We start from the raw sequence: 12,700 nt of genomic DNA on the forward strand, positions 1-12,700 counted from the left end.
CAGGTGGCCAGCCTAGAGCAGCTCTGTCTGTTCTGAGAGTACTGCAGCGGTGCAGGTCTGGACGCCAGTATTGTAATGTTTCAAAACATAATAATAAAAAAATGTAGATTTTAATGTGGAATATCCAATTTTATTTCATATTTTTTGATGTTTTTATTTTTGAGACAGAGAGAAAGCACAAGCTGGGGAGGGGCAGAGAGAGAGGGAGATAGGAACCGAAGCGGGCTTTGCACTGACCGCACAAAGTCTGACGCAGGGCTCAAATCCATGGGCCTGGAGATCATGACCCGAGCCGAGGTGGGTTGCTCAGTCAAATGAGCCACACAGGTGTCCCTGGAATATCCCAGGTTTTAAAAGGGGACAACAGTGAAAAGAAACAAAAAAACATTTTGAGGCATGAACAAAGCAGGTCAATGGGGTCCAAAAGGGATATCAGCCACGGGGTTGCCACCTGGGGTCTAATCGCTAGGGAGGGGGTGGGGCAGACTCTTACCCCATGAGTTACAGTGCTTTGCAGTGTGAGTACTTGGGTGTGGGGAAAGGACAGCAGCAAGGGAGTGAGTCCCTCATGCGAAAGGTAAGATGTGCAAGCAATTCCTCTGGCTGAGGCTCCACAGTCTTGCCCTTGGGGGCCTGGACAGACCCCACTGGCTACTCTCCCTGGCGCTGGGCAGTGGACAAAGCCCACGGGGCTACACCCAGTACCACCTGCTCTCGCAGGGCCCGAGGAAGACAAGGCTCTTCTACAGGCATCTCAGGGAACACAGCAGCAGCCGCTGGGGCCTTGCAGGCTTTCACCAGAAAATTGTGGGCGGAAACTTCCCGGGGTTTGCTCTGAGCCGGTTTGAGGCTTCTCAGCTTCAGATGCAAAGTGAGTGGGTGTCTCTTTGAGAAGCAGAAAGACAGAAGGAAAGAGAGAACGAGAGAGGTGTTTCCCTTGCCTATGGAAACTCTATAAAGACAGAGCTGGCTTTTCTTCCCTGGAGCAGTCAGAAACAGCGGTCCTGGTCTTGACATCTTCACCGGGGGCCAGCCCGAGGAACAGGCTGCCATGCAGCAGCCCCTGAATTACCCATACCCCCAAATCTACTGGGTGGACAGCAGGGCCAGTTCTCCCTGGGGCCCTCCAGGGTCAGTCCTCCCTTGTCCATCCTCTGTGCCAGGAAGGCCTGGACAAAGGAGGCCACCACCGCCGCCACCACCAACACTACCACCACTGCCACCGCCACCACCGCTGCCCCCACTGCCATTGCCACCTCTGAAGACGAGGAGGGACCACAACACAGGGCTGTGTCTTCTTGTGATGTTTTTCATGGTTCTGGTGGCCCTGGTTGGACTGGGGCTGGGGATGTTTCAGCTCTTCCACCTCCAGAAGGAGCTGGCTGAACTCAGAGAGGTAAGCTGCTGTGTGGATGACTGTGCCCTGAAGCCATGGGGCAGGGGTGGGGGGGGACTACCGGGGCCCACAGGGATCATGGTCTCACTTGCAAAGTATTTAAAAAAATTTTTTTAAGTATATTTATTTATTTATTTATTTTGAGAGAGAGAGAGAGAGAGAGAGAGAGAAAGTATGAGCAGGGGAGGGGCAGAGAGAGAATCCCAAGCAGACCCTGTGCTGTCAGCACAGAGCCCAATGCAGGGCTTGAACTCATGAACGCTGAGATCACGACCTGAGCCAAAAACCAAGAGGAAGGTGCTTGACCTAGTGAGACACCTAGGTGCCTCGAGAAGTAGTTTTTAATCCTTTTTTTTTGTCTTAGAAATGGATCATTCTAGGGCCGCCTCGGTGGCTCAGTCAGTTAACTGTCCAACTTGATTTCAGCTCAGGTCAGGATGTCACAGTTCGTGAGTTCAAGCCCCATGTCAGGTTCTGTGTTGAAAGTGCAGAGCCTGCTTGGGATTCTGTCTCTCCTCTCTGCCCCTCCCCTGCTTGTGCATGCTCTCTCTCTCTTTCTCTCAAAATAAATAAATAAACTTAAAAAAAAAAAAAAAGGAAATGGATCATTCCAGTGATTCTATTCTGTAGGCAGAGAAATGGAAGCTCCAACGAGTGAAAGGAATACTTTCTATACTGGCAAGGATTGGGGCCAAAATAGGACTGGCAGTTCTGGTTCTTTCTTTCTCAGTGGGCAAGTTAGTCTGCTGAACCCCTCCCTCCCTAGAGCTTAGTGATTCAAAAAAGAAAAGGAACTTTGAGGTCTTGCTTAGAAGTGAATTCGTTTAAATGACCAAACTAAATTTCCTTGTAAATACCTAAAAATATTAGAACTATTCCAAATCACACACATACACACACACAAATGGAGGCATGGTAAGACACAATTGCATGGCCAAAGTCTGAGTTAGGAAAGGTTCTGAGGTATTTAGATTCCCTTCTCAGGTTTATTTGGTTTATTTGACAATTTTGCTCCCTTAAGCATAAAGAACTTCATATTTATTATATATCTTTTTTTTCTCTCTCTCTCTTTTGCCAGTCCACCAGCCAAAAGCATGTAGCATCATCTTTGGAGAAGCAAATAGGTGAGTTCTTTCATGCATGTATGTTGAGTTTCTAAAGACAGCCCTCACTGCTGAACCACGTTGGTGGAATGCCTTGAATTCCATCTCATTCTTGGATAATTGTATACTACAAAAAGAATCCTGGCTAATTCTGAATCTCTAGTCATTTTGGTTCCTTGAGCTTCCCTAAACATGAACTGAACTTAATCATTCAAAACCAATATAATTGAATATTGCACACAATTCAAAATAATTTCCATTTGGCTTTGGAAAGAGACACACATATACAACTTTTGTCCCCTAAGCAGCTGGCTCCAGGCCTGTCCCCTTCCTCAGGGCTCCTGCTTTCCATGAACAGGGCAGTGGCTATAACTCATAGGGAGAGGGGGGCAGGGTGGGGGAACAGACAGATGTTTCTGGGAAAAGTCTTCTCCTCTTTAAATTCTCTGAGAGTTTACTCAAGAGTCAAGCTTTATTTAAAAAAAATTTTTGGGATATATTTTATAGGATATATATAGGATATACATTCTATAGGATATATTATATAACTAAGCTTTTATTTTTATTTTTATTTTAGTTTTTAGAGAGAGAGTATGAGCAGGGGAAAGGGGCAGAGGGAGAGAGAGAGAATCCTAAGCAGGTTCCACACTCAGCATGGAGCCGAACTTAGGGCTTGGTCTCATGACCCTGGGATCATGACCTGAGCCAACATGAAGAGCCGGATGCTCAACCAACTGAGCCACCCAGGCGCCCTTAAGTTTTTTAAAAAGTAGGCAATTAATTATCCACATTGGGGTTGATCTTTTGCATTCACTGGCAAACTTGGGGAAAGACTTTAGGCATTTTTCAAAGGCTAGTCCAACTTCCCCCAAAAAGGCAATCATGAGCTACCTTCAATAATAAAGGAAAGTCCTTTATGTGAGATTCAGAGCAAGGGAGGAGATGAAAATGTTGAACACTGACCTTGTGAAATTTTGGGATATAGTTTGGAAACTATGGACAGGTAGATTTAGGATGCTCTGGTTTATTAAACCAAGTTCACTGAACTTTGGATTTGGTAAGAGTTGGAAGGGAGCTTGGAGCAAATCTAGTCTAGTCATCTCACTTCTCAGAAAAGAAACAACATACCAGACAGATTAGGGGATATGCCCAAAACCACAGGCGTAGAACTGGGGTTGAAGGAAAGGAACACAGGCTCCTGATGCTTTGTCAACTACAGGGCTTTCCAGTATATAGACTGGCGCCTTATGAAATAGGGAAACTTCCATCTGTCTATGACGGCCATGGAATGAGAAATAAAGATGAGAAGCAAGATGTGTCTGCAAAGACAATAGGTAAATCTCATCCTTAGAAATTGGGAAGCAAACAGAAGACAGCACTGGCCATCCAATGAGGGGAGGCTGTTTCCAAATTTTCTTATGTGCCTATTGTAGGTGACCCAAGTCATCCTACTGCTCCAGAATGTAGGCTCTTTAGGAGCCATCCTTTGGATGCTCTGGTCTCTGGTTCTAGGTCCAAGTCCCTAAGTGTTAGAAAGTCCAGGTGTATTCAAGCAGAGTAGAAATATTTGGTAGAAAAATGAAACCTTGGGAGGATTTCTAAAATAAAATAGCTTTGAAAATCAGTGGAATGTGGCTGGTGAAACAGGTCCCTAATTACTCATCTTTCACCCACTCTCTGGGATCATTTTAGTAACTAAAAGTTAAGTGAACAGATGAGTCAGGTCTACCTTTTCCAGTAAACAAGTATCTTCTTTACATCAACCCAGATGGGCCAGAGATTGGTGAATTATCCCATGGAAATCAAATTAGCAACTTTATTAATAAGATAAGAGATGCAAATTAAAACAAGAGGATACCCATTTTCATCCATCCAATTAGTAAAGATAAAAAAAAACCAGATTGGCAAAATGTGAGAGAAAGTTTGCTTAAACATTAGTTGACAGCCAGGGAACAGGTAAATTGCTATACCTTATCTGAAGAGCAGTTGGAAAAATGTACCAAAAATTTAAAAGTGTTCATTTGCCATGCAACCTCATCACTAAGAATTTATCTTGATAAAATAATCAGAGATAATACCTAAAATCTCATAGATAAGGATGTTCATCACTTCCTTATTAGGCTATTTATAATAAACAAGTCAGAAGAAACTTAAATGCCTCTTAACAGATTAAATACATTATGGTGTATTCAGAGCTCCCAATACGCAGCAACTAAAATCCATATATTAGAAGGACATTTAATGTCATGGAGATTGTGCATTCTATGTTAGACAAAAAAACAAGTTATAAAACAGCATGCTTAGGTTAATATTGGCTATATAAGTGCATATGCATATTTTTTATTCTTAGTAAAGAACTAGAAGGACTAGTTATTTAAACATTCTTATTTGTTCCTTTTTCACTTTCCATTTTCCCACAGTTAACTCATTAAGTCTTTTATTCATTCACAAATGTTCTTGGAGTGCTTCATATGTGCCAGGTTGGGTGCTGGGTGTTGGGTGATGATTGAGAACAAGAGAGACAAGGGTCCTGCCTGCACAGAGCTTTTAGCAAGCTGGAAAAGATAAACAAAAGCAAGCAAGCCACGGCATAATTTCAAATTGTACTAAGTGCGACATAAGATAGAGTGGTCTGGAAAGTCCCCTCTAAGAAGGTGTTGTGTGTGTGTGTGTGCATGTGTGTGTGTGAGTGTGCATGTATGTCGGGTGCAGTGGGAGGATAGAGGAAAACATTCCAGCAGTGAGAATGGCATGTGCAAAGACCCTGGGGGCAGGAAACATTCATCACTGAAGCGTAGGACATATTTCCAGTTTATTTCAATATTTATCCAGAAGATACTTTTATTGAGTACCCTTTATGAGAATAACACTGTACAAGGCTCTGTGAGGGATATAAAGATACGCAACATGTGGTTCTCTGTTCCATTTCCTGTCAGCACTTGGCTGAATGTCAGACGAGTTGCACAGATGGTTTGTGGTATAGGAATGTAGAGGAGACTCAGTTTTGCCTTTCCTGTTCACTAACACCTCATTCATTGTGGGTGGTCTTGGGTGGCTAGAGAGGTAATGATTAGTCAGGTAACATTCTGAGTTGACTGGGGCATTCTCATGCCATATGTGAGTCTTACAGGCTAATCACAAGGAACTTGATGTGGATGAGTGCCTTTCTATGAATCTTGAATGCCTTAGCTGAATTCATTAGCTAAGTGGTAGCTCAGTTTGATTAAAATACCTGAAGTCAGAGACACAATGTCTACTTTGGGAACTATTGTCTATTTTAACTCCTCCAATTAAATTTAACAAATATTTACTGGCTATATGCCCTGTGTCAGAAAATGAGCTAAGTACTCTGGTAGATTAAATATATAGTAAGAAATTTGCCCTTTATTTGAGGGGAATAAGACAAGTTACACAGGCACCTCAGAAACGGGGAGTCAGAACTGACAAGAGAGGTAAAGACAGAGTGATTCTAGGTTTCAAAGGAGGGAGAAATATTTGATTAAAAAGGCCTAGGATGGTTTCCCAAAGAAAGAGGTGTTGTAGGTGGTATTTAGAGGGTTGATAGGAATTTGCCAGAAAGATCTGTTTGGAGGGCGTTTTGGGCAGATGGAACAGCATGAGCAAAGGCACAGGGGCTGGAAGCTGGGTGTGTTCAGGTTATATCAGAACTCGTGTTGTGCAGCCTTGGCCAATGTGAGCAAGTAGAGGAGATGAGGCTGGTCAGACAGGCAGAGATCGGGTGGCTGGGGAAACTTTTACACAATTATATATTCAATAAGGAGCTATTCAAGGCATTTGAGATCTGAGGATGATTAATTTGGGCAGACTGTCAAATGCCACCCGGGGGGAGACCTAATGGCCAGGAGGTGAAATCACAGTCTTCTTTGGCCTTTGTCCTGAGGAGTGCTACAGACAGCAGAACCAGACTAGAAAAATCCTAATTTGAAGTCAGGAGACCTGAGTGTCTATCCTTCTCTGATATTGAGTAGCTGGGTCAGTGCCACCCAAGTTCTAAGCTCATTTAGCCATCTATAAGGTAGAACAATAACGTCTACTTCAAAGGGTTGTGGCAAGTTCAAATGCAGTAACTGATCTGATAGCTCTTTACAAATCAACCTTTTTCTTGTTTTATTGTGACATTATAACTATGCACATGTCTATTTCAATTTGGTTTATTTTTGACCTCTTTGTTTCTGAAATACAGGTTCCTGTGAGTTCTATGGTTTGGATTTACATGATTAGTATATGTCAGACTGTTGTCATTTATGTTTTTAAAAAATCACTTTTATTTAAATGACCTGTTCAGAGTCCCAACAAAAGAATGGTTGGTGTCTCATTTTTACGTGTATTTTTCATCTCTCTATGATACAGGTCAACTCAATCCACCCTCTGAAAAAAGGGAGCTGAGAAAAGTGGCCCATTTAACAGGTCTGTATCTGGAAGGTACATGGGGTTTGGGAAAGCCTTTGACAGAAAGCTGCATAGCTGGTTGGGTACTGTGCTCTGAGGGAGTTGTTACTTTCTGGTGACAGTATTTGACACCCAAGAATGGTTCTATGTTTCTAGTCAAGTCAACCTCACACGCAGACTGAACCCCTACCGCGGTCTAGGCCATATTCTGAACTAGAGAAATGGAGCTCCACCAGGAGCCCACTCTTCAATAATTCCAAAGAACTGTATGAGATTTGGGGCATGCGCATAAGAGGTGAGATCTGGGAAGGTGGGGAGTAAGTGCTTTTCTGGTTTTCTGGAAGAGCCTCACCCTGCTTTCTGCAAGAGTAGAACTGGGAATGAAGAGAAAGGCCCAGTCCTGGCACTGCGGGACTTCCTGCATGTGGTCACGTAGTGGAGTGAAGTGATTTGATAACAGTGTGGTATGGGCATTTCCAGGGTGTAGTCCATTAACATCTGAAAGTGGAAAAGTATCACAGAAACTGATGTGCCGCTGCCCCTGGAATTATTTAGGCAGAGGCTGTAGAATGATCCAGTTTGGACCAACAGATATTTATTGAACACATGTTGTGTGCCAAGTCTTGGGGACATGTAGATGAATAACACATGGTTCCTGCCTTCAAGGAACTTAAGGTCTAATAGAGAAAGACAGGTACATAAGCAGTAATTAAAGTACTGGGGAGTGTTCTCTGGTGAAGGTATGTATATACAGCTGTGGGGACATAAAAGAAAGGGAATTTTAGCCCAAAGTAGGGGACTGAAGACTCCTTAGTGTAGGCAAGGAGTTGGACCTGGTGATCCCTAAAGATTCTTCCCAACTTTAGAATTTCAGAGTTCCTTGGGTTTGGCTTTCCTCCTCACTGATGGAACCTTGAAGCCTAGAAGTTTTGGTGTTAGTTCTGACGACTATACAATCTTTGTTCCAGAGAGCTAAAATAATCTCAATAATGTCCCATTGTAATTGACTAGCATATATATTATTGTCCCAGTTGTATAGATGATAAACTGAGGCAAGCAATTTAATAGAGGTGTTGAAGGAATTCAGTAATGGATCAAGTCTGACCCATTGGCCTGTTCTATATGGCTATGTCACTTTGGTCATCTGCTCAAGGAAAGGCCCACAGTTTTTGCCTTGGAAGCTTCTTTTGTTGGATACATGAGCATTCCTGGCTGAACGCTCCTCTCTGATTTGATTTCAGGCAAGCCCAACTCAAGATCCATCCCTCTGGAATGGGAAGACACATATGGAATTGCCCTTGTCTCTGGGGTGAAGTATAAGAAGGGTGGCCTTGTGATCAATGACACTGGGATGTACTTTGTATATTCCAAAGTGAACTTCAGGGGTCAGTCCTGCAACAACCAACCCCTGAACCACAAGGTCTACATGAGGAACTCTAAGTATCCCCAGGACCTGGTGCTGATGGAAGGGAAGATGATGAACTACTGCACTACTGGCCAGATGTGGGCCCGCAGCAGCTACCTGGGGGCAGTATTCAATCTCACCAGTGCTGACCATTTATATGTCAATGTATCTGAATTATCTCTGGTCAGTTTTGAGGAATCTAAGACATTTTTTGGCTTATATAAGCTCTAAGAAAAGCACTTTGGGATTCTCTCCATATGGTTCCTTGTTACAGGCACTGAGAATATGATCTTGAATGAGAGTCTTCTTAAGCCCACTTGAGGTCAAGTGAGAAGACATGAGCCAAGTAGACCTTGAGATTACAGGGTCCAGCAGGTCTACAGTTCCTCATCTCACTGTAGATGTCCATCTGTCTGGTCCATGTGCCAGACAGGAGGGGGAATATGACTGAAGAACGTGAGACTCTCGCTGCCATGTGAAGATGCAGAGGCAGGGAGAAGCAGCTACCAAGGTGTTCTACACTCATCTTAAGTGGCCAAAAGTATTTTGGCCCATTGGAAAGGACAATTAACTCACCTCTTGGGGTGAGTTTACTGTCTACCTCAGGGGAGGCTGCCTTTCAGATATATGGATGTGACATGAGTGTATAAGGGATGGAAAAAGAAGACTAGGCTTGCATGATAAGCTAAAGAGACAAAAAGGCCAGTGTCCCATTGGCAGCATCTTTCTTTTTTTTTTTTCCAAAATTTTTTGTAACGTTTATTTATTTTTGAGACAGAGAGAGACGGAGCATGAATGGGGGAGGGGCAGAGAGAGGGAGACACAGAATCGAAAGCAGGCTCCAGGCCCTGAGCCATCAGCCCAGAGCCTGACGTGGGGCTCGAACTCAAGGACCGCGAGATCGTGACCTGAACTGAAGTCGGACACTTAACCGACTGAGCCACCCAGGCGCCCCGGCAGCATCTTTATTTCTAAATGCATAGCCTAAGCTACCAGGTGATGCTAACAGAATAGAAAGGGGGATCTTTTGGAAAGTTGGTCCATTCCCTACACAGCATGTACATTTTCAGTGCAATTGTAGAGGTGTGTATGTGTGCACACGTGTGTGCATGCGTGTGTGCGTGCATGCATGTGCACATGTTCACATGCATGTGACTGGAAGAGTTACCTAAGTAGGGACAATGTGGAGATTGGGAAGGACATGTTAGGAAAACATGGGTCGCATTCAGTGGTAGATTTTGAGTACTTCTTGGCAACGAACTCAGCTGTCCTCAAAATAGTCCTCAAGACTCTTTGTCAGCTGTTGATGCTGTTTTCCTATAATATAATCAGTATTTATATACATTTTGTGTATTTTAATGAAAATAATACATGTAATAAAAATTATATTTTAGAATACAGATAAACATTATGAATGTGCTTTTTGGAAATCACTAAGATTTGGATTTTTTTCCTTATTATTTCTCTCCTCCATGGCTTCCTCACATATTTTGACTTAAGGCCAAGTTAAGAAGAACTCACTGGGGTGAGAAGAACTGTGGAGCAAATCTGTCATTGCCAGACAATCTCTCCCTCAGCCTCTTTCCCATTATCCAAAGTTTTCATTACCTATGCTGTTGCCAGTGTTAAGCTCATCCAACATGCAATAGATTTGATGACAATTTCCCCCCACCCCCCAGGGGGCAGAGCCATACCAGAGTGGAAGGGGCAAGACTTTGGACTGAAAAACCTGAACTTGAATTTTTGTTCCTCTACTTACTAACTGTGTAATCACTAGGCGAGTCACTTGACCTCTCTTGGACAAAAATGGCTGATATGTACATAAAGTATTGATACATGGCATCTGTCTAAACAATGGCATCTATCTTTATTAATAAGCCACTCCGTGAGAGGCACTTCATGCTCCAGAAGAAGCCATTGACCTGAGGGATCCATCCAAACCCCTGGTCTCTTACACTGTTCTGTTCTTCACTCGCAATGACTTTTTCCTATTTTTTTTCAACTATTCATTACCATGGCTTCTCCTTAGACTTTGTTGTTGTTAAAAATTATGGTATTTCTTGGAGTGCCTGGGTGGCTCAAGTTTGAGCCCCGTGTCAGGCTCTGTGCTGACCGCTCAGAGCCTGGAGCCTGTTTCAGATTCTGTGTCTCCCTCTCTCTGACCCTCCCCCCGTTCATGCTCTGTTTCTCTCTGTCTGAAAAATAAATAAACATTAAAAAAAAAACTTAAAAAAAATCATGGTATTTCCTTTACAATTTGATTTCTTATTTTCACAATATCACCTCATTATTACAGCTCAATTGCTTCAACGTTTTCTCTCCTAAAATATGTATATTTTTACCATATTGAGGCCTCTAATAAACTATCATTCCTTACATATCCATCAGCTCCTTCTTTATCTTTACTCCTCTCTCTGATAAGCTTAGATTCTACCCTTATCAGGACAATCATTATCTTGGAAAAATTTTCAACTCCAGAATATTCTGCTTCCTTCACTGTATTCTCCTTGCAAAAATCCCATTTTCTTTAAGCTGGCATCCTAAAAGCTGAACATTGCTGGAGAAAAATTACCCAAATAGACAGATTGGTTTATTTTTTATCTATTGTCTACTTAAATACATTACTCTTTCTCACTGATTTATTTCTATCTTTTGATTGATTTGAATAAGCAATACATGGATATAATACAAATGTTAAATAAAAGGCACACAAGGGTATAAGAATGGAAGTAAACCCTCTTTTCATTGTGCCCCATGGTCCCATTTCTGCCCACAGAGTGTATCACTGTCTCCTTCTGTAGCTTCCCAGAGATGGTCTATATGTAAGTATGACATCACTTTATATCTGGGTTTCCCAACCTTGGTTCTATTGACATTCTGAGCTGGATAATTCTTTGTCGTGGGGGTTTTCCTGTGCACTGTAGTATGTTTAGCAGTATCCATGCCCTCTATCCACTAGATGCTAGTAGCATTGCTCCCTCCTCCATGTGTGATAACAAGAATATGTCCAGACAATGCCAAATGTTCCCAAGCTGGGGTGGGAAGACATAATCAGCTCTACTTGATTGAGAACACTGCTTTGTATTCGTGGTCACAGATCATTTAATCCTGCCTAGAACTTTTTCTTCTGTTCCCTGCCAAGCACATTTTTCCACTGTTTGAAACAATTATGTCTTACCTTTTCCTCTTGCAAACCTGCCATATCACCTTCTCCCACCATGGAACCTCACTTATACCACCAGAACACAAATCACCTGCATCTGCATGATCTCTTTCTTTTATCCTTATAGTGGAGGAAGAGGGCCATCTTTTCATTTGTGTACTAGACCCTTTTCCTCTCCCTTAATTTGCCTCTTTAAAATTGTTCTTTCTTCTGGATTCTCAAACCATCACTGTCTATGAAATGGTTTCCATCAGCATGTACATATGTTCAAGTATCCTTTTTCAATAAAAGACAGCCCAACCCAAACTAAAAAGATCCCAAACCTTTCTTTACCTTTCTTCTCCAGTGATGGCTGCATTTCTCATTTTCCTGGTAGAGACAAACATCTGAGAAGGTTGTCTCCACATACATGGGCTCCATTTCCTTAGCCAGGAATGGCCTTCAGGCTCTTCATGTGACTGACTTCTTATCGTTCAGGTCTTAGTTTAAATGTCACCTCCTCAGACCATTTCTAGAACCTCCTCTTTTTCTCATTGTTTTATTGCTCTCTAGTTCCTTCTTAGTAACTAGCATAACTTGTGGTTATGTTCTTTATTTGACAACTTTCAAAATATCTGTTTTTTCCAGTAGAATAAAAGTTCCAAAAGCAAGACCTTTTCTGCTTTGTTTACCACTGTAACCTCATCACCAAACCCAGTGCCTGGCATATATTAAGAGCTCAATAGATAGCTGTCGACTGAATAACCTTAATTATAAAGCAAATATTTCTCAGTTTGGGGTATATGTGTATGTTTCTCAGCCTAATGAATATATTCACTACTAGTCGTAGTATTGTCTCATGAATGTATGTGAGTGTTTATCCAGCTTTGAGTAGGTTATCTAATAGGAATTTGAGGCTACAGATGGAAGAAATAGTGCATCCTAATTCTTAGCACTGGAAAATGAGAAAAACCTATTTGGTGTGTGGCATTACCAGGAGTTAATCAGGACACTGTTGAGGGAAAACTGCTGGGTAACTAGAGCTGAACTTGTCCCTTAGAAGATATTCAATAAATATTTGTTGAATAAATTAATGAACAAAACCAAAGATGCATGCTGAAGTGTGTCACCTGCTCTCCTTAAAACTCTTCTGTTGATTCATCTGCTTCCTGACCAGTACGTCATGGAGAAAGTCAGGGAGGTATTTATTCACCCTTCTTTTGGCTGCTTGTCTGTATTCCTAG

General features: G+C 42.3%; 1 protein-coding gene across 1 annotated transcript; it reads left to right on the forward strand.

Moving 5' to 3' along the window:
- Nucleotides 1–539: 539 nt before the first annotated feature.
- Nucleotides 540–9,124, forward strand: FASLG (Fas ligand). Its single transcript, XM_043568324.1, has 4 exons — nt 540–1,396; nt 2,475–2,520; nt 6,871–6,927; nt 8,151–9,124. Exons 1-4 carry the CDS (start codon nt 1,052–1,054, stop codon nt 8,543–8,545), a joined length of 843 nt encoding a protein of 280 aa, XP_043424259.1. The 5' UTR covers nt 540–1,051; the 3' UTR covers nt 8,546–9,124.
- The last annotated feature ends 3,576 nt before the right edge of the window (nt 9,125–12,700 follow it).

The sequence above is a fragment of the Prionailurus bengalensis genome, chromosome E4, assembly GCF_016509475.1.
Source record: "Prionailurus bengalensis isolate Pbe53 chromosome E4, Fcat_Pben_1.1_paternal_pri, whole genome shotgun sequence".
Lineage (NCBI taxonomy): Eukaryota > Metazoa > Chordata > Mammalia > Carnivora > Felidae > Prionailurus > Prionailurus bengalensis.